General features: G+C 42.7%; 1 protein-coding gene across 1 annotated transcript in view; it reads right to left on the bottom strand.

Moving 5' to 3' along the window:
* Nucleotides 1-25,340, bottom strand: part of GPR39 (G protein-coupled receptor 39) — a 118,124-nt gene extending 92,784 nt beyond the window's left edge. Inside the window, exon 1 of the mRNA XM_024194472.3 lies at nt 24,466-25,340. Within this exon, the coding sequence (XP_024050240.2) occupies nt 24,466-25,333 (868 nt within the window). The 5' untranslated portion in view covers nt 25,334-25,340. The remainder of the gene's footprint in view (nt 1-24,465) is intronic.
* Nucleotides 25,341-27,165: the final 1,825 nt, after the last annotated feature.

Genomic DNA, 27,165 nt, shown 5'->3' with positions numbered 1-27,165 from the left:
TTTAAGTGCGCTAAATTCGACATAAACGCCTAGTGTAGACCAGGCCTAAGTAAGGTCTTGAGGACATGCAAGGGGAAAAAAACAATCCATGTTAAAAACCCTACATATATTTATCCTCTGCCTGCCCTTTGAAATTAACACCCATGCATAGTAAGACTTTTGGAAATTTAGGCCTTATTTATCAGATGGATCCAAACCAGAGCCCCAGATTGGAGTGGCCCTGAAACTTGGATCTGGATTTAACTTTGCAGCATGCTCTCTCAAGTCAGACACAAAACAGAGGACTTCAGGCTGCACAGACTGAAAGGGTTTATTAAAAAAAATAAATAAAAGCACAACTTCACTTCCTCATTCATAGTTTCCTCCCTGATGCAAGCAATAAAAAAAAACTATCTTGATACCAGTGACTTCAGAAAAGTCTGCAAAATTGTATCCCATTATCAGCATTAGCTATTGGTCTTTGAAAATGTCCAAAATGTTTGCTTGTTTATGTGTTCAGCAGGCATTAAAAATGACACTTGTGTCACTCAGATGGATGATTATTCTTGTGGACTGAGCTGTGTCTGAATTAAATTGTACAGCTTCATTGCTCTCTCTTTCCATACTCCATATAATTCTTTTGCCGATGATATTTCAGATTTATTAGAAATTATAAACCTTCACCATACATATCACCGGAAACCTGCCATCCTGAATGCACAGATGCACCAGCTGTGTCTGAATGCTCAGGGCTACAAAGAAATCACTATAGGTTCTTGTTCCAATGCACTAAAATAAATCAAGCAACAAGCAAAGAACTCCATGCACCCCTCTTCCCCATAGGGAAGTTTTATTCAGTCTATTTGGAGATACAGCTACACATGAATGACAAAAGAAAACATTGCATCAAAGCAGACCAGTTAGACTACCAGTAGCAACAGTCCCCCAAGACGAAAAATTCTGTGTTTAAATGAAGCCGTGGAAAGGGAAGAAAGTTGGAAGGGAGAGAGAATGGAAAGCAGCATAGAACCGTAACCGAAGAGCAACTGAAAGAACTAAATATAAAAAGAATTCAACAAGGTTTCAAAAGATAGACCAGGGAGTTATGATATTTAAATGCTATCAAGGGGAAAATAAATACTGAAAAGCTCTCTAAGTTGCATTCCTGTCAAATTTAAGTTAAACAGCTTTCCACAGCCTGATCCCAGTTTATTTTACAAGTAGGAAGAGGTACATTTCCCTCTGAGCAGCTAACAACACATTTAAATATCCACTTCAGTTTCTATTATTAACATGATGTGTGTCTGACAATTCAAGTCTGCAAGCAACATTTCGACTTAGATGAGAAAGAGGGGGGGGAACCCACCAATTGAATGCACTTCATTTTCTTCCACTAATCTGCACTGAAAATCTGAAAAAAATTAAACAGCTGAAGGAGCTCTTGCTAGGAAAAAGGGATAGATGAACTTTCAAAGAAAATTAAGTCATTTAAAAGAAAATTTGCGTTTTAAAAAGAGATACACAATATTTTATAGTCTGTTAGGTAAAATGTTCTATAGTTCTCAGATGAAGTTAACCCACTATTCTTCAATGAACAAGGACATTTCTTACACAGACAGTTATTTTAATAGCTATTGCATCTTACAAACAAAAGTATCTTATTAAAGCTAAGAGAAGATCAGTTTCCCCCATCTGAAAAATGGTAATATTTCTTCATTGTTCCCATTCTTTGCTTGTCTTGTTGATTTAGATGGTAAGTTCTTTAGGGCAAGGACTGTCTCTTATCCTCTTTGAAACAGGACTAGATCAAAGCGCACTAATGAATATTAATCTGTGTCAGCAGGGTTCAGACAGACAGTTAGAGCATGGGAGGCTAGTGTGAGGTTGATTCACAGCCCAGCTTACTGAAAACCAGTAGTTTGTGTAAACAATCCATGTATGTCTATATAGTGCATAACACAACAAGGTCCTGATTTCAGGATCCAAGGCTCTACTGGAATACAATAATATTTTGGGCTGTGAATTCATAGTCCAGCATCTGGCATGTCCAATCGCCAATGGTCTTTTCAATTGTGATACCCTCACTAGAAGTTAGTAATCCTAACTGAGCAGTATCCATATGTTTTGGATATTTTTCTATCCAATAAGTCACTCACAGAATCAAGTTTTGAGTCATGAATTGTCGCAGGACTTTCAGAGTGCAGGGGATTTTTTTAAAGTGTCTTTCTATAGCTGCACTGATTGTGAAAAGTAACTTTGCCATAAAGTTCATTAGATGCATAACTTTTTTTCTGGCCCATAATAAGTTAAATTGCCTTGAAGGGGGAACTTTCAAGTGCAACAGCTTTTTGATTTTCCCCAACTTGTTTTTAAATAGCATATGTTCGCCCATTACCGTGCACACAGAACTCAAACTATTAATGAAAGTTATACATATGCTCCAATGGACAGCCTTAATACAGAAACTCTCTGGTCTGCTTGAAATCATGTTGATAGTTTCATTTATATTGGCTAGAGAGGCATATCACTTATCATTTTGTCCTTAAAAATTTTTGTATGCAATTGGGAGTTAATTTAGACGTAAAGAGACAGTTTTATATTAAGTGTTTAAGAATTTTGGTATTACTAAAAATCTGACATCATATACAGTTTCACATGGCCTGGTGAGGCAACAACAGGCAAAGGGAATTAAAGCATTCCAAATACATAAACAGACTCCAGTGAGTAATGCTTTAATACTCTAACCACTAATAAGGATATCTTAAATCATGAAGATCTATTGGCAAAATTGTAGATAAGTTTAAAAAGCAATTCTATATACATTCCCCTAGACCTAATAATGGGACAAATTTTAACTTTTAGGCAGGTGGAGGGGGGAAACCATTCATGGTGTAGTAGAGGGCAATTCAGATCAATGTCTGCTAAACATCACCTGATACACAAGCATAAATTTAAGAAGGGCAGCAGAACTCTGATAGTAGCACATGTTAGAAAGACAATTGAGGTGGGAGACAAAAAATGTCTGATGGCCCCCACAAGAGACCAATTTTCATTCACCAGCTAACACACGGCTACATCACTGGGGAGAAAGTTAGATATTTCAAATCCAGGGAATTCCTTTAAGCAGGACATAACTGTTTATAGAGCTGTGGTTCTCAAACTTTTGTACTGGTGACCCCTTTCACACAGAAAGCCTCTGAGTGTGACACGCCCTCCCTTATAGATTAAAAACACATTTTTTTATATTTAGCACTATTAAAAATGCTGGAGGTGAAGCAGGGTTTGGGGTGGAGGCTGACAGCTCGCGACCCCCCATATAATAACCTCGTGACCCCCAGTTTGAGAACCCCTATTATACAGCATCAAGTTTGGAGCCTTAAAAAAAAAACCCCAAAAAACTCATTTAATTACTAAAAAATTTGAGACAAAAAATAATTAGTCTTGATCCTCACCATTTAAAAACTCTTGCAGCAAGAAGTACCTTAATCCACAGGTAGTCTCACTGAAGTCAATCTGGCCCTAAATGAGAAAGAATCAATACAAATGTAGCAAGTTAACTTATTTTAAATAATCTAATGGAAGGGTTATTGTTCGGTTGTGATGAAACTATACTTGTTTTTCTAACTTAATGTGTCCTGGATATAGAATTCCATTTATGTTAAGCAAGATTGTAGATACTCGAATTCACTTAAGAGCAGTTCTAATTCTTACCTCAAAGCCAAACAATTCACCACAATTTCTTTAATTTATATAGTGTTACTCATGTTTGCCTCTCTGCTTCTGTGATAAAGCCACTTCTTGTAAAACTCTGACAAAAGACAAACCCATGGACTCAGTGTGATTTCAAGGACATTTAAAAATCAGAGTAATAAATAAATTGCATGTTCTCGGGATAGGAATCAGAACAATTACTCAACTTCTTTAAATAAATTTGTGGTACCTAACATTAATCAGCTTTAGTAACCTCATAAAAATGGAAGTGAATGTAAATTCATTTATATTCATTAACTAGGGAGCTTTTCTATTTTAAGCTACCATAGGGGTTATCATGAGATTATTGTTTCAACTATTCCTGTAGAACATCAGCTCTCAGATCAAAAACCATCAACTTTCACTTGAAAACAAAAGACTTCTTCCTCCCGGCTCTTCTTAATTTTAATCAAAAATAGATTGAACAAAGGTGATCAGAAAGTACTTTATTAAAAATAAGAAAACCAAGCCATGTAGTTAAGAAAGAGCTTTTGCAGCTCAGGGAGACTGGATTTCTCAGGGATGGATAAAAAGATACGGAGCCTATCACATCTAAGTCACCATTTTCAATTATTTCTAACCCAGGATGGCTTGAGAGTCATTACGGTTTAATTGCTGTTCAAATGCGCTGAAGAACTAATTCCACTTCCTAGTGGGCATTATAATAAGATATCCACTGCAAGTGCCACCTTTGCACCTTGATTCACTCTCCAGATCTGTTTAATTCTTGGTACCTTCATTGAATGAAGCTAGAGGGTCAGAGCTGAGTCGCCTTTGCTGAACCTGCTTGAGGATTTAAACACAAATTTTCAGGAACTTGAAGGTCTCCTTGTAACAGATAGGGCAATTTCCTACAATATCCTGGACAAACTTTATTGAATTAAGTTTATGCAATTCTGTGGGAGAAGGGGGACAACAGCCTTCCTGGACCTAAACAACAGTGCGCGGGAGGGACAGCGGGTATTTAGGCTAATTCACTCCGGCTGTAACACCTCTGGAGAGTACCACCACCTGGAGAGAGACTTGCACATAGTGATTCAAGCTGGATTCTCTACCGCCAACAAACAGACTTTTTGTTAAATAGCTTGAATTAAAACTGACTCGGGGTCTTTGTTCTGATCCAACGAGAGCCAGGACATTATTCCAAAGGGAGAGGCCCAATACTTAGGGAAGAGTTAGAAGGACTGACACCAACCAGAGGCTTTACAGAATAGGTGGAAGGGTTGATCTCTGAAAAGCTTATTAGTAGGCATTCATTCTTTCATTGTTTAAAATTCATTTTCTCTGTAGTGCTTTGCCCTTAAAATTAACTGTGCTTGCTTATAAAAATTACCACACAGCTCTTTATAACCATAGGCAGTTACACTATTTATAGCCTTTAAGTTGAAAGGCAAAGCAGGACCATTTAGGCACTCTGATTTTGCTGGGGACTTCAGAGTGTAGGCAGGGAGCTGGGCAGCCTGTAAACACCCAGTCAGGAGGGAGAGACACATGTCTCCACCCAAGAGGAGTGATGGCTGGGGAGCCAGAAATCTAAAGCAGGTACCCTTGCTGGACCATAGAAGGGGAAATACAGGTGCAGTTGCCCTGAACTGAGACACTTTTGGATAAATGAACTGGTATTCATGAGGCAAAATGCAACATGTTGCCTTCTTGTAGGGCTCTGTGCTGCCACCTGGCTCTCAGTTCCTAAAGCAACAGGAATTGGAGTGCAGCATAAAGCGCTCACCCTCCCACTGGTGGGTTAGGAGTGGTTACATTACTCAGCAAAGCTGTTACTGCTAACTAGCCACTACAATTAAGGAAATTTCATCTCTTCCTCTTTTGATTCGAGGATGGTGGAGTTGATACCTAAGAAGAGAAAGAAGAAGAATGAGGAAAAATGGCCCCAATTCAGGAAAGTGTCACTTTACATGCTTTTCTGAATTTCAGCCAGTGGAACAATGCTCAGGACACAAGTTAGAATGATAGAAGACTTGCCCCTTGCCTCTAGATTAATTTTTACACACACATCTTCTCCTCATCCCAAAGCATCTTAACAGACATTTATTGTAAGTCTAAGTTGACTACACCAATTTTTCAAGGTAGCAAAGAATATCATAATTAATTCAAATACGTCTATGATGTAGCTTATTCATATCTACAGGTCAAATTCTACATCCCTACTCAGATGAACTCTGCAAGGAGATAGAATCCTCCATCAAGGCACAGAGTACCAAGCAGCTGCTGTTTGATCTCCTGTCCATAAATGGGCATTAGTATCAGTGTGTCTGCCTCTGTGAACAATGTTTCCCACACTCACAACCACCTCCAAAATCTTCCTGTATAGTGCCTTCAGAGCCTGGTCTGAGACTTACCAACTGAATGTAGGTACTTCCATATCTACAGGGAGTAGATGACTCAAGAGTGAGATGGGGAAGTACAGGATTTAACCTTAAGTGAGTAAGTTGTTTCTTAGAGCTGCTTCATTGACAGCAATTGAGAGCCATATTGCTGAACTAGCAGCCTTCTTTGAGCAGGTAAGTAAGAGGTAGCGGATATTGAACTGGGGACAGAAAGGCAAGTGTAATGTCTTGCAGGACAAATGCCAAGAAATGTATGCTTTTTTTTTTTTAAGTCACTTAAATATATACAATCAATAACAGAGACACCTTCATTTCCAGAGGTCAAACTCCAACATTCTGGGTACCCTTGAGAGTTCTCTTCAGATTATATTTCAGACAAAGTTGTGACTTTCTTTTGGAGGGGAAGCTGGCAGGAAATAGAGGCAGAGAGCACTTCTTAAATTCATTACTGACCTGAAGAAAGAAACCCTCACCATAAATGCTTCGTGTTCTAAAAGGGAGGCAGAAAAGTGAAATAAATGTTTCGACTCAGCTCTAGAAAAATATAGATATTAAAAAAAAGAGGATCAGCTCTCCATTAGAATGTAGCAGAGTGCTCTGGTTTTGATAAAGCTCAGGGGAACGTTTCTGAGAAGCAGGAATGGGTAAGAGGTCAGGTTATCCTGATATAAGAAAATGGAAATGAAAACTGATATTTGAAGGGGAGAGAATGAAATCCAAAGCTCTGATACAGAGACAGCACGTTTGGGAATAAAACAAAAAAAAACACTACCACACATTCGCACGCACACATGAGGATTTGTCTGACAATAGGGAGAAAGCGGGGAGGATTCACCCCAGCACCAGAGCTCTGCTCAGTGCAGGGAATGAGGAGAAGACCAGGCACCTGGCCGTGGTTCCCTGATTCTGAAGTCCAACCACACTGCCACTTAGAGCTGCCACCAGATACCTCTAACTTGCCTCTCTGACACAGGAACCTCAATGGACCTTATGCCGGTGGAGGACTGGCATGGTGGAGCTCTGCCATGCCCCGACACATCCCTACCCTAGAAGGGCAGCGGCATGGATGCACAAGCAGGGAGGACCCCTACTCTGTGGAATTTTTGTGCTAGAGAGTTGAGGGTGGAATATTGCCCCTTTACGCTACTTGTGTTGTACAGAGAGAATGTAGCCAGGCTTGAGAATCTGGCACAGTAGCTCCCTTCCCCGCCCCCGGGGATGCAACATTGAGAAAACAGCTAGGGGAAATTATAATTGCTTACTTTGGAGATACACAGATTTTCTACTGAAGAGTGTCACAAGTTACAGTGCTCTACTAAAGGGAGATTTAAAAAAAAAAAAAAAAAATCTAGGGCCAAATCATCAGTGGATGTCAGTAAGCATAGTTCCAATGAATTCAGTGTATAACTAGGCAGAGCAACTGAGGATCTAGGGTCTCCTGTTTGCAAACCATACACATTGCACAGGTTTTCAAAGGGTTGTAGCAGAATGCATTAACTTCCCCCCTGCCACCCTCCTCCAGCTAATTTGTAACACAAAGAAGGGTTGACCTTACATGTAACCCAAAAGGTGTCTGTATTATTCAGTCTGAGGAAAAGTCAAGTCAATTTCAGGTTCCCTTGGGTAAGATTTTGTTGCTTGATTAAAGAAAGAAGTGAATCTTTAAGTATACTTACAGTAAAGGTATTTGCCATCTGCCTGAGACTGGGAATGGCAGTGCCCTGAGTTAATTAAATCAAGTCTTCTGTGGTTGTTAGAGGATTTCATGTTTGAATTATGCAAATATCAAAATCTCTTCATTGTATAAAATTTCAAAATGAGAATGCTCTGCGTAAGGCCAACGCGGCCCAAGCACTACCTTACTGCCAAAGCTTAATGTGGTTTGACTGAAGCCTAATAAAGGGTTATGATTTGGTTTTACAGCACTTTGTTCACACTGTGACAGTCTAGAGGACATCATCTGCCTGTCAGCAAACAAACATCCAGTCATTTTAAAACTTCACTTCAGTCTGATAAGGTTAAACCAATTCTCTCTTGGAAGAAAGAGTTCACAACACAGGCTTTTAAGTATCAGACATTGGGCACAAGGAGACTCACAACTGAATAGGTCGTGGATTAGTACATCCAAGGCATAGATCGGGCTGGGACACTAGGGAAGCAGAAAATAAATGAACGCTTTAAGGTGGGTCTTGGATCGGGGATGCAGACAAACTGAGTAGCGTGCACATCCAAGGGCAAACAGGGATTGCAGCGCATCAACCTGGGTGTACCCTTGGTCTTTTGGTGACTGTTTCCTACTTTTCTCAGGACACAAAGCTACTCGTATGGGAAGCGGCTCATAGGCAGGGAACCATTTGTTTGTGTATTTCAGGTGGAAATAGATCTCATGGGTTTCCTATTCCGACTTCTGAAAACTTGAGCTATTTGCCAGCCAGGAAGTGTCACTTGAGAGAGTCTGCTGCACTTTCACTGGCTCCAGCACTCTCCTGCCACGGGGGTTCATGTAGTCACATAGTGCTCATCAAATGACTTATACAAGCCAGTTCACCTTAATAGTCAACTGCTTCTGCTAGTATAAAAGACACCCACATTGCACACGCCCTCCTCAGTCAGAGGAAACAACCTCATTGCTGGGTCAGCCATAAAGAACTCACTAAATCCCATAATCAAAGAGCAATAAACTCCAATCCTTCCTAGAGAAGGCTTCTAAGTTTTCATATCATACTCATCATAATGGTATCTGAGTGCCTTCAAGCCCTGAGCTTCAGTAGCTTTGTGAAACATCCGACTAGGATCAGATAGAAATTGTCTCGTTTAAGAAATCTGAACATGTAGCTTAGGTTTTCAATATAGAGAAAGCAATTGCATAGGGCTGGATTATTCACATTGGTGAGACGTTACACAAATGAGTAGTCCCACTAAAGTCAACAAGCCAGATTTTTTAAAAAAAGGTATTTAGGCATCTAAAGATGCAGAACGATAATTCTGAAAATCCTACTAGACACCAACTGCATTTTTAGGTACCTAAATACCTTTGAAAATCTTGCACCATGAGACAACTCCTTTGTTTAACTACTCACTAATGCAAGTAAAAGTGGCTCACAATCTAACCCACAGTAATTATGACCAAATAAGAATTCTATTAGCTATAGAAATAGGAGTTAAGCACCCAACTCCCAGTGACTTTCAATAGAATCTGGGTACTTAAATACCCTTCATGTTTCTGAAAAATCTGCCCTAAATCTATTTTTGAGGTCTCATTGGAAAAAAAAAAATATCAAGAAAATAAAGCTTTGTTGTGAAAAAGTGTAAAGACCTTTTGATGATATTTCAGAGTCTAAAGCCTAATCTAATCAATTCTGCTGGGCAACCACACTCGCCCTTGACTTCTATTTATCCTTGACAAACCACTAAGGATTTGGTTCTTATTTGGCAGAGTCGAAGCCACAGTCAACCTTCTTTGATACAACAAACAATGTAGCCTAGTACTAAACTAGCATTATGTGGTTTGGACCCATTCATAGAATCATAGAATATTAGGCTTGGAAGAGACCTCAGGAGGTCATCTAGTCCAACCCCCCGCTCAAAGCAGGACCAACACCAACTAAATCACAGAAGAGGGGGGGAAAGGAAGAATTTTATAAACATTCTCACTATTTTAATTATCTAAGATTAAGATTTTTCAATAGTAGTTAGTAATTTTTGGTGCTCCCATTGTATTCAATACGGGTTCTGATATTCTGCTTATTACCATGGTATCTGAGCACCTCAATTCTTGCATGTCCAACTTCAGACATTTTAAGAGTCCGGTTTTCAGAGGAACATTTTCTGAAAGTTGGGCCCTTCAAAAAGTGTCTAAATTGGGCATTCAAGAATTGAAGCATTTTAAAAAGAAATGTGCCAGTCTAGAGCTGGGTGGAAAAACGTTGTTTTGGTCCTGCAAAAATATTTGATGAAAGTGAATTTTGTTTTCTCTAATTTTTTCTTCAAAAAGTTTATGGTTTTATGTTGAAAACAAAAAAACAGAATTTTTTTGGATGTTGGCCCAAATTTTTCTGGTTTTGGTGGGAGGAGTTAGGGGGAGAAAACTCTAGAATTAATTGAGAAAAACCACATTTCCCATGGAAAATTAAATTGTGACAAAAAACATGCCTTTTAAAAAATACTATTTCAAATTACAAATAAATAATAATTGAAAAGTGCCAACCAGCTTTTCACTTCTGAAAATGTTGACCCATGTTTCTACACCATCCAATGTCTTTGGCTGTGCTACAGTTTAGAATTTCACCAACACCACAATGCTAATAACATAGGAATTTTATCCACCATCTAATATAGGTGAGTGGAAAGGCTGTGTATTGAGGATGCAAAATAGGATACAAGTATTTACCTTTTATGGATGATAATTTAAAACCCTCAGAAAAAGTTAGTTGGACTCTTGTTGCATTTACAATTCACACACACACACACACACACACACACACACACAATACTTGCTTGAGATAAGATGGTTTACATTTTTGTGGGGTTGTTTAGGCTTTCCACACTATAATTTAAAGCTGAAATAAGCAGAATCCCGTGTAATTTGTTCCCTGTTGTACAGCAAGCAGTTTACCAACTGTTGCAGATACTGTTACTTTTAATTGGCCTCTCAAGTGATGGAAGGTTTTACTTTTAGCATAATTAGACTGCTTTTCCTACATTGGGGATGGCAAAGTGGTGCCCAGAAAACAAGAGTGTTAGATTAAAGTCTAAAGGAGGCCAAAGGCCACCGAAGTGTTAAAGGGGTTATTATTTTTTCATTAAAACATGCAAAATGTAATTACACTGCAATAGAGTGCTTAACATTGTTTCAAGTGAAAAGTTCAGAATATTAAAAGTAATGTAACCCCAAAAATATTTAGTCAGAAAACTAGATTCATCACTAATTTACATCCTCTGCCATACCAATGAAGTGGCATCAGCTCAAAATGTGATGATTGTGAAGCTATTTTTGTCTTTATGCGCATACACCATTAGGGCTCATAAGAATTTGGATGTTGTTCTAAAACAGTATGATCTAGAAATTATTTGGGGGGCAATTCTCTGACCTGCGTTACACAGGAGGTCAGACTAGATAATCACAATGGTCCCTTCTGGCCTTGGAATCTATGAATATCTAAAGAACTCTTTATCCTCCATTCATTTCTCCTGTCCTCTGTTTAGTGAAAATCCAGACACAATTGCTCTCCAACTGATACACAAAAGGAAACAGCAGTTACACCAGATGAAAGAGTACATGTTGAGGACACCTGTATCATCAGCCTGACCCTTTCTCCCACCCAGACAAACAGCTCTAGCATATGCCCACCTCTTCCCCTCCATGCTCTAGCACTAACATCACGAGGAAGCCGTCAGTTGGATTAGAGAGATTTCTTTAGTACTCTGGCCCTCTCCCCATCCAAAGCCCCTCAGAGTGCCAGCAGCATTAAGAATACTGTTAGCACTGACCTTAAAACCTCAACCTCTTATTCCCCACTCTTCCATGGGAGAAAAAAAATAGCAACAAGGCTGTCCCATTACCCTCCTCTCAATCTCCCTTTATCTGAGAGATCAGTGCGCCTGCTGGTACCCAGAACTTTTCCCTCAGGATGTTCTTTAACAGAGGAGGAGAGAAAGAGCCTACCCAACATCCTTCTCTGAAGCTTACCCCTGCTCGAGTGTTGCGGGTAGACAGAAATCTTCCTACCTTGTCTCTCTCTCTCTCTCTCTCTCCAACGATAGCTCCTGAGAGCAGGAAAGAAAGGCCTCAAGGACTTCTTCCAACAAGCTGGAAACCTAGGGACAATATGAGTGTGTGTGTGTGTGTGGAGCTGAAGAGGGTTAATAATAAAATAGAGACAGTAATAATCTGGTTCACTCAGGTTAAATAAGACAACCTCTACAATTTTGGAATACCATTCTCTTCCTCTGGACAATATACCATGATCCCAGGCATTAGTATTCCCTTCTGGCAATGTTTTCTCACTGTCACCCTCTGAGCCAGGCATCACGTCATGCATAGATTGCTCACACACCTCTCCCAATTTCAATAGATAAGACTCATTTGTGGCAAGTTCACAGATGATTTATTAAAGTCTTCACCTGTGAAAATTAAATGCATTATCTATTCTTCTATTGTTTTGAATTCCGATTATACCACATTTCACAAAATTAAATCTTTTGTTTTCTAGCTGATGTTAAGACCATTATCTTTAAACAATAATTGCTAGTCTGTGAATTTTAATGAAAGAGCTTTAATATCGGAGAAGCTATTAGTCATTTGGAGCTTTCAATTTGATCGTACATAACTCCTTGACTTCCTAAAAGCAGCTATTAGAATCTCAGCACTAACTGCACAGCAACAACCAGCAGGCTAAAGCTTATTTTCTTCTTCTTCTTCCATTATGACAAGTGGATTCCTAGACTTGCAGTTTTACTGGGTAGCGAATACAATTGCAGAACTAGTCAGGAGAAATTTCAAAACAATATTCTCCACTGCAGATCACCAGTTAAGATTTCAATTTGTAACTGTGCCACAGCTATGTCCTTCTAGGCAAAAACAGTTCTAACATGTCCCTTCAGACTTTCCTCCAGGGTAAACCAAGTAATTTACACTGCTAGACTTTATCTGTATGGTTACCAAGAGGGAAAGAGAGAATCTTTCTGATCCTTTAAATCAGATGCAGAGTAACATATCATTAAGATCAACTGACTATTAGACTAGACCTGCTTGCTGATAATCTCTTACTTGTATGAATAACCATTTACAAGGGAAGGAGGAACTGAGAAAAATAATAGGTTTAGCATTATTTCTGAACATGAAATCTATGGGCCAACTTTTTCGCTCCCCCCAAAGTTGGGTTTTAGAATGATCTCTCTGACCCCATGGTTGACACTCTTCCCTCGCCCCTTTTTTATTATAACCATTCTCTTCAGGTTGTCCATATGAATTTTTAAAAAGAGGCGAGTTTTAATTTTTTTTTTTTATTATGCAGTAGGTGACAAAGTTCCTCCTCTATCTTGGTGGGTCCTGCGCTTATTGGCAGATTTTCTTGCCTCAGAGATTCACCATGTGGGTTGGGAAACAGCCCAGAGACCTTCCCCTCTGGGAGAACCCACAGTCCAGGTCAATTGGGAGGTTTGGTGGGAACCCGGGCCCGCCCTCTACTCCGGGTTCCAGCCCAGGGCCCTGCGGATTGCAGCTGTCTATAGTGCCTCCTGTAACAGCTGCATGACAGCTACAACTCCCTGGGCTACTTCCCCATGGCCTCCTCCAAACACCTTCCTTATTCTCACCACAGGACCTTCCTCCTGGTGTCTGATAACACTTGTGCTCCTCAGTCCTCCAGCAGCACATCCTCTCACTCTCAGCTCCTCGAGCCTCTTGCTCCCAGCTCCTCACACTCACACCACAAACTGAAGTGAGCTCCTTTTTAAAACCCAGGTGCCCTGATTAGCCTGCCTTAATTGATTCTAGCAGCTTCTTCTTAATTGGCTCCAGGTGTCCTAATTAGCCTGCCTGCCTTAACTGGTTCTAGCAGGTTCCTGATTACTCTAGTGCAGCCCCTGCTCTGGTCACTCAGGGAACAGAAAACTACTCATCCAGTGACCAGTATCTTTACCCTCTACCAGACTCCTGTACCCCACTGGTCTGGGTCTGTCACAAGTACTTATTCGGCCTCACACACACAAGCTAAACAAAAACAGTATTCTTTCTCCCACACAAAATGTGCACTTGTTAGTTATAAAAGGAAAGATTAATTTATAATATATATTTTGAGTAATGAAAAATTAAATATACCCCAAAACCAAGCTGTGTTCAGTAGCATGAAACAGTTTACAGGTTGCCACATGAACACTGAGACATCTCAGACAAGATACATTTCTGAACAGCCCAACAATTATCTCCCAGGCACATCTGTTTAGCTCCATGTTGCGAATAAAATTCCCTTCTGGTGCGGTCCTAGGACACGTTATTCTACCTTTTCTAGACTTTTAAGAGGCATTTTCTGCACAGATCTTTCCGTCACCCTCCCCACTCTAATCTCCAACTGAAAACTGTCATAGTGGTTCTCATCATTGCACTGCGACCCCCTTCTGACAACAAAAATTACTACATAATCTCACACCACAGGGGGCCCCATGAAGCTAAATTGCTTGAGCTTGGGCTTCAGCCCTGCATGGCGGGGCTCAGGCTTTGGCAAGGCCGGCATTAGACTCGCTGGGGCCCAGGACAGAAAGCCCAAGCCCGAGCCCCGTGGGGACGAAGCCCTCGGGCTTCGGCTTCAGCCACTCATCATGTGGCTCAGGCTTCAGGCCATGGTCCTCCCACTTTTTGAAAGTGGACAGGACTGGCCTGTCCACTTTTTGCCGAGACGGACCCCTGGCGGACCCCCTCCCAAAGCCCCATCCAGGCCAGCATGGAGCCCGGCCGGGAAGCCGCACAGACCCTTCACCTGCCTGCGGTGGGGGGCTGAGAGCAGTGCCCAGCCCATATCCCCACTCGGCCCAGGGCAGTAGAGTTCAAGGGTCCATGACTCTACACCAGCTCCCCACAGCTGCCCACGTGGCTCTGTCCCCAACCCGGCTCCTGGGATCCCAGCCCCCCACTCCCCCTGCCTCACAGGGTGGGGGAGGGGAGGGCCCTCACAGCCACAGCCCAGCCATGATAAGAGCCACGCAGGCAGCTGTGGGGAGCCAAAGACCCTCCATCTGCCCTGGGCAGGGAGTCCAGGGGCCGGAAACAGGGGCAGAGGGTTGCTCTCACCCCACCCCGGGAGGTGGGGGGCTGGCGGGATCCTGACCCCGCTCTGGCTTGGTTCAGGGCAAGACCTCAGAGGGGCCCCCAGCCCCTCCCCCCCCCCCACACACACCCTTTTGGGAAGGCTCCGAAGCCCTTGCCCCAGCAAGTCTAACGCCAGCCCTGGCAACCCCATTAAAACGAACTTGCGACCCATTTGGGGTCCTTACCAACAGTAAGAGGTATCTGCATTTCGGATTTCCAGTGTGTCACTGTGGGTGACTATATTTTCCCCAGTGTATGGTTAAGATTCCAAAGTTTGTTCCCATTTGTGTGTTAGTACCACAGATCTACCTTTTTCTCTCCTAAACACTATATTATTAAATCCCTATTTGTTGAGGTTTGTGCAATAAAATTATTACATCTAGAACCATGACGAAAGGAGGTTCATATAAAAAGGTGTAATCGTCCCTTTTGGCTAGTGCTGTGCCCAGCACTGTGCTGGTGGAAATGCTCTTTTGTTTTTTGTTGTTTTGATGTTTTTGTTTTTTAAAATAGGCTTTGATCACTCATGGCCAGTAAACATACCTAGGTCAGTATATTTAGCAGCACTGTGAATACGTTAACCCTAATTCTCCTCCCTGTCCCCCAAACCCAAATTCAACCCTGGGAAACTTGCTGGATAGAATGTAGAGTTTATGCGGTAGATTTGTTTGGAGATGTTAAATCACTTCCCATCATTAATGTTGAGCTCTGATGATACAGAATGGATGACACATTCCATCCCAGAGGTAGCTGTATTTCAGTGGAGGGTGATTGATGGTTCCTTTAATATTTTATCTAAAGACTTTCACCTAAAATGACCACAGCGTCCCTCAGGAACTGTTTAGTCGATCACCCTCCAATGAAATGCAGCTACCTCTGGGGTGAAATCCAATATCTGTGTGACAGAACACGGCAGTGCTACAGAACCATTTGGAACAGAAGTGAAGAAACCGTTTCCATCTGAACACATGGCGGAGTTTTCAATAATCAGAATGCAATTACCCAGATTTGGGCAAGACACCAGGGTTAACACCCCCTATTCTTGTGGAACGAATGAAGGCATTTTTAGGGACAACAAGCAGGCAAGACCTTTGCTTTTATGTCTTATTCAAAAGACAGCACCAATACAATGCTGGGGCATTGACTCAATACTGACTCCAAGTGGATGCCACCAGCACAACTTCATTATCACCTGGATTATCCAGGTGTTCCCTTAAATTCTCCAGCCAAACACTAATCCAACTGCCCCTGCTAAATGTATGAGATCTGACAATATCTAAGCACCAGGTGATATTGATACATATAGTTTATTGACTTGTGTAACAGAGTCCCTCTCCAAAGGCATCCCCATCAGGAAATATATGGTTAAGGGGAACTGTATAACATGCACAGATGAAAATAATAACCGGCCTACAACATATGCATCTTCAGGCACATGTCCAATAAAGTCTATGGGGAACTTGAGTGGAATGATTAAAGAAATGTACCAAAGGGAGTCAGTGGAACTGGGTTTAAGTACATGGGGTGGAGTTATAGTCTGGAAACTAATCAACCAAGTTGTTCTTTCAATTTTTGTTCAGTCTCCAAGCTGTACCTTTTTCTGTAAGGAAAAGAAGCAGACAGACAATTTCCAGCCTATGAGGAAATGTCTAATTTTCCTGTAACAGGAGTCCTACCATTGTCAAGTTTTGCAGCACCTGAGTCATCTCTAGATGACAACCACATATTTTTAGCAGAGTACTTGAAGTAATCTGTTCTCCTGAAAATCCATTAGCCAAGTGCCTTACAAAATATATTTCCTTGGTGATCTTTTGAAAGGCTATTTCTATACACAATATCTTTAGTGTTGGCAGATTAACGTGTAGCTCAAAATAGATTGTTCATAATGGGGGTGGGAGGGGGGAATCAGGTGCCCTTCTCCAGTTTTCTGGGACTTTTTTTAAAATTTCTGATTTAAAGAAAAAAGTGCTAGCATTGGTCACTCTAGTTATATTTAGCTTTAAGTGACGGTTTAGGTCAGATCGCATGCCTGTTCATTTAAAACTGGCATTGTGTTGAATTAAAAGATTAACCACTGCCAAGCTAATGAGTAGTGAACGTAGGCAGCAGTCTGTTTTGTGATCATTCTAAATAGCACAGTGGGGTTAGGCACTTATTGTAAAAGTCAATGCTAAGTGGTGACACAATAGGTATCAAAGAGGCAGTGTTTTCCAGTGGATAGGACACTGGTGTGATAGTCAGGAGACTTGTGTTCAATTAATTCCTGGCTCTGCCATTGATTTGGGTGATGTTTGGTAAGTTGCCTCAGCTCTCAGTGCCTGTTTCTTCTCCCACCCATTTCCCTGTCTTGTGTATATGGACTGTAAGCTCTTTGGGGAAGAGATTGTGCAATATGCTGTATAGGACATGACAATCTCGGTGCTACTGGAATACAAATGAGATCAAAATGAACCCTATCTTGTGGCGGAACACTAAATCTGGTACATTGTAAACTCCTTGATGGAGAGATCTCTCCATATTTGTCTAATGCACTTAACGTCAGCACTATGCCAAATTAACCCTAAAAACACCACCAAATTGTAACGGCTTCTAATGAAGAAGCTACACAAAGCTTGTATGAAAAGTTCCTATTCCTGCTTGTTAAAGAGCCTGGGGGATATTTGACGCTATGGTTCTTCTGGAATAGCAGGGAGACAGCTGAGCTGTTGGCATGCCAGGGGCACTGTATCCTGTGCGTACAGCAGAACTGGCTCTGTTGGGTTGGGAGAGGGTCAGGGTCAGTAGATCTGTGTTTGCACAGATCCTTTTCCAGTCAGGGGGGAGGGAGAGAGAGAGCGCGCGCAAGCTGCAGCCCCTACTCCAGCCAAACCCTCAGTAGCTGCTGCTTCCAGTTGTAGGTCTACACTACAATTAGACACCTGCTGCTCAACTATGCCAGCTGACTTGGGCTCACGGGGGCTCAGTCTGCAGGGCTGTTTAGATGCAGTGTAAATGTCCAGGTGTGGGCTGAAGTCAGGGCTCTGTGACCCTCTTACCTCATAGGATCCTAGAGCTCAGGTTCCAGGTGGAGCCTGAATATCTACACTGCAATTAAACAGCCCCTTAGCCCGAGCCCGGCCTGCCTGAGTCACTAACTGCAGTGTAGACATACCCTGAAAAGCTACATAGCTGCTTCATGCTTCAAGCAGGGGATACAGATTTCCCATCAGCTGGCCCATCACTTTGATACTCCTTTCCACAGCAGAAAAGAGGTTATGATGACCACAGATCTCAACATTTTCAAGACAGAGAAAGATAGAGTCTATACTGACAAGTGTACAATAAATGCCCAGACACGTCCACGCAGTGCAAAACCACCCTTGGCATCTAGCTGGGTCTTTGATCATCATTTGAGCTTTGGGCAGAAAGGCCAGGAGCTGAACAAGCTACATCCCCACCTTTAGGGTCAATCCCACCTGATCACAGATGGACTGAGTGTTGTGGGGAAGCTTGCACTGCTGTTGCCTAGGCTTATCCTCCATTTATTCAAGTTCTACCAGTCCAGCACTTTTCCTGGGCACAGGTCTGAAAATGTAACTAACTAACTTCTGCTGCTGTAGATGAAGCAAGAAGTTTAAACATAAAATACTGCACAAGCGTGAATCATACAAAATGACATTGACAGGCAATAGATAGATTTCCTCACTGCTCATAACACCAGTACCAAGATAACCGTCCAACAGAGATATACTTTATAGTGATATGTTTGCAATGAACAAGGAAGCACGGTCAATTATGAGTCATTTAAGCAAAGCCCACACAATATCAAATCAAATTCTACTTGCTTTACTCACACAAGTAGTCCCATTGGAGGGAATGGAGTTTCTCATATGACTAAGAAGAGAAGATTCAGTTTCCAAGTGATTAACACACAGACAGGCAAGGACAAGAAAAGTTGCTTGCAAAAAAACCTAAAGTGTGCCTATCTGAAGTGCAAGACACTTAATTTGAGCTGTGTAAGCAGTGAGGTACTACAGCGCTTATATCCACTGTGACATCTGAAAGGAACAGCACTGTGCCACTTAACAGTTTCAAGTCAATCCCCCGACACACCGGGGCCACTTCGCACAGCTCCACTGGTGTAAAGCTACCGTAAATCCAGCTTGCCCAGATATGAAAGAATTCCACCAGGACTATGTGCCCAACATTGCTGTTGTGGCTCCCACACCAGCCTAGTTCTTGGGTCTGGAGGAAGAGGAGTGTGGCCAGATATCCTGGCACCCCAGCAATTTCCAAATGCCTGAGCAGCCCCTTTAGATCTTGGGAGTAAATTAAAGCAGTCTGAAGGCCTGGGGTTCAAACTAGCTCAGCTAGGGACTAGACCAGCACCACAAGAACTGGGGAAGGCAAAAGTGGTTTAAATCCACCTTTATACCATCTACCACCAGAGCTGCATCAAGTGTTCCTCAGTCACAGTCCAGAATCTGGACCATTACATGACTATATTATAGACCAGGGGTGGGCAAACTTTTGGGCCCGAAGGCCACATCTGGGTGGGGATATTGTATGCAGGGCCATGAATGTAGGACTGGGGTAGGGGTGCAGGGGGGAGTGCAGGGTGTGGGAAGGGGTTCACTGTGCAGGAAGGGGCTCAGGGCAAGGGATTGGGGCATGGGGGAGGAACGGCGTGCAGGAGGGGGCTCAGGGCAGGGGTTTGGGGTGCAGGAGGGGTGTGGCAGGGGGCTCAAGGCAGGGGGATGGGGGCTCACGGCACGGGGTTGGGGTGCGGGCTCCAGCCCCCGCTTACCTCGAGCGGTTCTGGGGTGGCAGTGGCATGCAGCGGGGCTAAGGCAGGCTCCCTGCCTTCCTGGTCCAGTGCCACTCCTGGAAGTGGCCAGCATGTCCAGCAGTGGCTCCTAGGGGTGGGGTGGGGCACGTGGCTCTGCTGTGCGCTGCCCTTGCCTGTGGTACAACCCCCGACGCTCCCATTGGGCGTGGTTCCCCATTCCTAGCCAATGGGAGCTGTGGGGGGCAGTGCCTGTAGGCAAGGGTAGCACACGGAGCCCTCTGCCCCCCGCCACCTCCCCCAGGGGCTGCAGGGACGTGGTGCCGGCCATTTCTGGGAGCAGCGCGGGGCCAGGGCTATGGCTGTCCATTCCCATCTGCATCTTGATTCCTTCCTGCAAACTATCTACTAGATTCTGAAGTGATACAGGAAATATTTTCTCACTGTCAACATTCCCAATTTGTTTTCATTATTCCCAAACATGGCACAATAATATGGCACTAAAAAAAAAAAAGCATCCATTTCTACTTCTGTGTTTTTCTACTTACTTTCTTCTCATCTTTGGTAGATTTATGAATTTGTGTTTTGTAGAAGTTATCACTTAACAACTAGAGGAAGAAAATGCTAGATTGTTTTTATTGCTGTTAGATGCTCAAAGACATCTTGCTATACGCTGTCATTTACATTTCACATTAAATGTGAAATATGTTGGAAATGAGCAAATATTTGTTTTAATTTGACCCATCTGTTAAATGAACTACAAAGAGGGCTGCTAAATCAACATATTTAAATTCAGCAACTTGTAAACAATTTATATGTTTGTTTCTTCTTGGTTAAAATTGCCTTCAAGCATAATTCTTATGAAATCCGCATATTAAATTGCCTTGTATTATTCTCATGGAAGCAGGCCATGATTTTTTCCTCTTCAGTTCATTAATTTATTTCCTAACCCAAGTTAATTAGTGAGACTCATATTTTTAAGAGCCATTTGAAATACATTGTAGAAATCGTTTCAGGAAATTCATGAAAGCATTTTCCAACACCGTCAGCAAGCTGGTCGCATACAGAAAATGTTAGATATCAGTGGCAAATTCCTTTAATATTAAGCACCAGCCAATTGCTTTCATTTAGCTTTTAGCATTGGTCCTGACCCATTTCCAACTGGACAGTCAAAGGAAAAATTAAGAAGTGGAGGTAGGGACTCCTGTAGGGACGCATAGCTCCCGAATCGTCAGTCCACGGGTGCGGCACACTGCGCCCGTGGCTACGAGGCCGGAGCGGCCTACACCCCAGCGCCTGCGATTGGGAACCTGATTGGCTGACCTGACCGTCACCCTCGCTGCTCGCTTTCACGTGCACAAGATATGGGTTTGTTAGGTCATGTTGATGTGCACTGTACGCTCCTCCTATGCGCAAAAATTCAACCACTCATAAGTGCTGTAAACATGGAAGTAGGAAAATAAAAACCCCAGTGGAAAGTCCCTGGGAGGCTTTTCGGCTACCAAGACCTGGCGCTCTGTCTCCTTCCTTTTTCGTCGCCACAGACTCCAAACCACATGCCAGCGCTAACCAAGGCTTTAGGCCTCGGCCAAGCACTGAAATTCATTGCTGGAATACGGTCTGTTTCACCTGTGTATCAGCCTGGTTAAGATGGGTATTGAACTTATAACCATGGGTTTAGTGTTTAGACTTTATGAAATGCTTGTAAATTGTTGCATGCATTAATCTCACTTAGAATATCTGTAAAAAAAAAAAAAAAAAAAAAAAAAGTGTTTGCTATGAAACCATGAGCCCTGTCAGCAGGGATTGTCTCCTGTTCATCAAGGCTACCAAAACTAAATGGGCCATTGTGGGACATTAAAACACAAAGACTTTGTTAATCGCCCCTTCGCAACCCTGAAGAGGCGACGTACAAGAGAGCTCATCCCAGCAGTTTGAATTCTGGAAGAAGGAAATAAAAATAGCTGACGAGAAAATGTTTCCACCTTTTGCTGTTGAGACTCTCAGAGGGCCGGAGCTATGAAAGAGAAGCAGAGACCCCCAGGGTCGACCCGGGTTAGCCCTAAGAGACATTCAGTGCTGATAGATTACTACACCTCGGTCATCTTTTGGCACTACAGACTAACTCATTTGTGTATGTAGGTTTGCCTGCTTTAACCTGTAATAAAGTTCTCATTCCTTTTCTTAATCCTTAGGATTAAGGATTGGCTACATGTGTTGTCTCTGGTGTGAGAGCAGAGGTACAATTTGACATGGGGGTGAGTGACTGGTCTCTTGGGACTGGCAGCAACCTGGATAGTGTGTGATCTTTGGTGTATACCAACCAACCATTGCTAAATCCAGCTTGCCTGGATGGCAAGATAGACTGGAGTGTCCAATGGGACTGTCTGTGACTCCATGGTAAAGCTGTTGTGTCCTCCTAAAGCGCCATACTTGTTACTGAGGGTACGTCTACACTTACCGTAGGGTCCGGCGGCAGGCAATCGATGTTCTGGGATCGATTTATCGCGTCTGGTTAAGATGCGATAAATCGATCCCGGAAGTGCCCCGGATCGATCCCGGAAGTGCTCGCCGTCGACGCCGGTACTCCAGCTCGGCGAGCGGAGTACGCGGCATCGACAGGGGAGCCTTCCTGCCGCGTCTGGACCCGCGGTAAGTTCGGACTAAGGTACTTCGAATTCAGCTACGTTATTAACGTAGCTGAATTTGCGTACCTTAGTCCGAAGTGGGGGGGTAGTGTGGACCAGGCCTGAGTTGGTGAAATCTAGAACATACCACCCGTTTGGGGTGTCTGCCCTGAGGTTGGCACTCAGGGGATAAATGGGAAGAAAAGCCACAGTAATTTAGTTTCCCCTATGCACCCACATAGAGCTTATTGCAGGTTTGGGGCCTTAAGATAGACTTAAATGTAAATGTGGACAGTTTGTGAGAGGAGCAAGTTCCACAGGTATCTGAAAGGTCCCACTGTAGCAAAGACCTTAAATAGCAATACCTTCTCTCTCCCTTGCTCTGTGCCGTGTGCATTAGTCATTGCCTTCCATCCCAGAAGGCAGTTCAGATACAGCGCCACTGAAATGTAAGTTTCTTTATCACATTTATACAGTGTCTTTCATTCCAAATGATCCCAAAATAGTTTGCAGTATCATTAGAGAACCACAGTAACCAGAGTGTTTCTTCTCAAAAAATGCACTTTAGACACAAGGACCAGACAAGTGTTTTGAGAAAATAAAGCATGTGGCCTGAAGCTTCATTTCTCACATATGAATCCTGCAGAACACTTCATGCATATATTTGGCCACATCTGTTATCCAATACTTTTAATCTGGTTACTGAGATGTAATTACAGGAGTAAGGTTAGATCTTGTCTACATGGTATCTTTTAATTGGGTCTGCAATTCTGACCCAGACATAATGCAGAAGGGGCCAGAGAGAGACCGGGTCTCCTTTCACTATAGCTAGAATTCCTGGTTATCCATTTCTTTCCCCGCATTCCATAGACCTCTAGAAAAGGCTTGGTGGGCTGCGGATAATAGCGAGAATATGGCTAGCTAGGAGAATATGGGACAGTCAGTTTTAATCTCTGCAAGGTTTTCTAAGTGGAAGAACCCATTTGCGTCAACCCCCTCCCTGAGATATCAGAGAGCCAAAAAGCTGCACTGAAATCCTACTTTGTCTGTGCAGTCATCCACTAGCTTGTCTATTTACCTTAGCCACTATTGTATTAAGCAAGCCAGCAAAACAAGGATTTGCTGTAATTCAAGCACGACATGATTAAGAGCACCTCTAAGACCCTCAACTGGAGGTGGAGGCTACATGGATCACAGCCTGGAAAGATTCCAAGTTGGTGAAATGACAACTTGATTAGTTTTAGTCTGACAAATGTGGCGAGAGAGATCAGAATCAGACATAATTCCAAGGTTATGGGCCTTCAAATAAGACCAGAGGAATAAAAGCAAACAAACAAGGGCAACAGCAACCTGTGAGACCAAATGAACTCTCCAGCCCAGTTTCAATCAATCAACATTCAACTTAAATATAGCAACAATTGACAAAGTTCAGCACAGGACACTTGCTAGGTAGCATTCTGAATAGAAGGACATGCATCAGAATTGGCTGAAATTTAGATCTTGTGAGACAACAAATTTTTGCAACAGGCACATATTCAGGGATTTAAGAAAAAAAAAATGCCAGCAGGAACAGTTTGACACCAAGTCACGATCCCTCTGCCCTGCCTACCAAACTAACACTGCATGCCACAGTGAGGCCAGCTTCATCTGTCCACAGGGAAAGAAACACAGAGTGTAAAAAGGCAACATAAATAACAAAAAGTAAATTGGATTTTACTTAGTGACCTACCTCCCTCCCCATTGCTTTAACATAGTAGAATGTTAATAAGACACGGCCCAGGGAATCAGGTTTATTAAAATAGATTGTTTAAAATGTAAAGGGTCCCTTTAAAAAAAAAAAAAAAAAAAAACCACACACCACACACACACACACCAAGCCTTGGCCTTTGTGTAGAAAGCCAAGGGTTGCAGCTGTGCCATTTGAGAGACGCTATTCATTTTCAGTCCCACATTCTATACCAGGTTGGGGTCCCATCACTTTAATTGTTAAAGTTATTTTCATCAAGAATGAAAAACCACAAAAGTGAGGAAATAGAGTGATTTATTTAGCTGTATGAATAATTTTCTTAAATTCTGGGGCCTCCGTCATTTTGGACCTGCATCCCATACTTCAATACACATTTGGGCCTTGGCAGGGTGAGAGAGATACCTCTAAGTTTCTTCCCGACCCCTACAAATAAAACATGCCCTTACCTAGGAAGAGGATGGTCTGTTTCCTGGAGTTCTTGCCCTCGATGCTTTCATTTTTCCTTAGATACTGCTCCTGGTGACTTTGTACCCCCTGAACCATCACAGTCCCTTTCTTGAGGATCATCAGAGTTTTCATCATGCTGCGGCACATGAAAGCCACCGATATCAGCACCACAATGTACACAATGAAGGCGCTGAAGATGCTGGACTGGAAGACAGTCCACTTGGAAGAAAGATTTGTACATATAGTGACATTGCTCATCAGGTTAGGCCAGCTGTGTCTGGAGGTAGGCGTGTTACAGGCAGTCACCCTTCGGTGACCCTGGACAACTTCTAGGGGGTATTCAGTGCCCATTGCAAAGAGAAGGGGCAGGGCCACCAGGATGGAGATGACCCAGACAAAGGCAATGAGTATCTTGGCCTTATGGGGTCCAGAGGCAGCCTTGAACTTGAAAGGGTGGCAGATGGCAACGTACCTCTCGAAGCTGAGGGTGGCCACGTGCAGTATGGTGGCATAGCTGCAGGCCTCAAAGAGGAAGGAGTACAGCTTGCAGGCCACGTTGCCGTTTGGGGTGGAGAAGGGACTCCAGATAATGCTGAAGAACTCCACAGGCATCCCCAGCAGGATGACCAGCAAGTCGGAACAAGCCAAGCTCACCATATGGTCAGTGACCTCTTTCAGCAGATAGCCTTTCCTCTGCAGCACTTTGGTGGTCTGGATGGTGATAGTGTTGCCCAGGATCCCTGCGACAAAGATAAAGATGTAGATGAAGGCAAGAGTGATCTTGATCCACAGCGCAACCTCGAACTCTGGGACATGACTGTCATCAATCACATGAGAGCAATTTGCCTGGCCACTTTGCTGAGCCATGACCAAGTCCAGGAAAATACAAGGAAAAAGGGTGGGGTGGGGGGGAGACTCTGCTTACCAACTCCCTCCAATGTTCAAAGTAAAGCAGTAAATCAATCCCTCTTCCTCCCTTCACATTCACAAGCTGGTACAAGCAGGCTGCAGTGAAAGGGAGTCTACAAGCCACACCTGACCTGAATCAAAGCTGGTTTGTTAGTTACAGAGACTGTGTCAATAATCCAGCACAGGCGTGGTGGGGAGGAGATAGGGTAGTTCTCAGCATGCATTCCCCTTTTCTTATGATGGACGAAACAAATCTCTTTTCATTGTTCCTTCTCTCTTCTCTGCTGAAATCAGTTCTGTTTTCTCAAACACTCCAGACAATGAACTGCAGAGCTGTACCTCTTCCATTCACTGCTGTTATCTGCTGCCTTGCAGAGCACACCTTGCACCCAGGCTTTTACTACCGCAAACTTGGGGATGACATAAGAGTTTGTGCAGCTGCTCTCGTTTAACATTAACCTGTGGCTGAGGCAGAGACAGGATGTGGTCACTGACCAGCAGTCAGGTGGGTAGGGGAAAAAAGTGCAACAGCCTTTCAAAACAAGCAGCCTCCACTTCCTGAAATCAGATACCTGCTGCTGTAAGAGGCCTTTACCTTGAACCTACTAGCCAGGAGACAAACAAAGGTGGGGTTGGTGTGGGAGGCGCACACTGGAGAGAGAAGATTCATTCACTAGCTTCCCTCTGAGCAGGATTTAGGCTTTAGCTCTACGCTGATTTTAACCTCCTTTGTTGCTCTGTTTTTATATTCCCTTTAATCAGCACATTCGTCGTGGGTGGTTGTGATGCAGCAGAGCAAAATAAAGGGGGCCTAAGCCTCGCTTCAGGTATAATTTGATTGACTTCAATGGGACTGGCTTGATTTACGCTAGCTGAGGAGCCAGTCCAATATTTTGGTTGCAGCCCTATATAAACAAATAGTTTTCTTAATGTAAATAAATAAATTACTGGTGATGAGCTGATGGATTTATAAAATACCTATTTAGAATGTAAAGGGTGTTCTACAAGTTTTAAAGTAAGTCAAACTCTGGGCATAAACAGATTAATAGTATCTCTTTACATTGCCATTTTTTCCCCCTGCTAGATAAAAATAATACAGATAGCAATCCTAATCACGCTCATTCCTTCCAATAATCATGACTGGCAGGGATTAGACTGTATTTCCCTCTTCCCTGCCTCGTCCCAGAGGGACTGAATTTAATACACTCTTTAGTTTTAGTTTCACACCAGGACACTAAAGGCTCCTGAAGTAATCCCTGGGCCCATTGATTTAGGGGGGCTGTATGGGTTAGGAGAACTTCACAGTACAATGCAAGTTGTTTTTCCCAAAATGGCAGAATAACTTTAGCAGCTGTAATCATGTAAGGTCCCGTATGATGAGCTGTTCTAATACTAAATCCAAGAAAAGTGGGTTCAAACAGTAATTTTTATTAACTAGTCAAGTTCAGGTCACATTTTATCTCAAGATAAAATAGGAGCATTAGAAAAATATTATTAAGCAGCCTCCTCATATTCAGTGGTTATCTCTACACCTAGGCAGCCCAAGTACATAACGAACAAAGGATGCCAATAACTGGATAATCAGCACCTGTTTCAATGGATTATTTATGCAGTCCTGTTTCAGAGAAACCACCTCAAATCTTGCAGAACTTCAAGCCCTGTAGCCCCAGTCATCTTTCCTTATGTTTGATAATTCAAATTTGTTCTGCTCAGACAAGCTTTCTATTATTACCCAATTTCTTTCACTTAATTTTACTTTATAAAAGTGTGAACAAAGATTACATATGCAT

Source organism: Terrapene carolina, unplaced genomic scaffold (assembly GCF_002925995.2).
Source record: "Terrapene carolina triunguis isolate 2854851 unplaced genomic scaffold, T_m_triunguis-2.0 Scaffold62, whole genome shotgun sequence".
NCBI classification, from domain to species: domain Eukaryota; kingdom Metazoa; phylum Chordata; order Testudines; family Emydidae; genus Terrapene; species Terrapene triunguis.
Note: the sequence above shows the minus strand (reverse complement) of the source record. Positions and strands in the feature narration are given on the sequence as shown.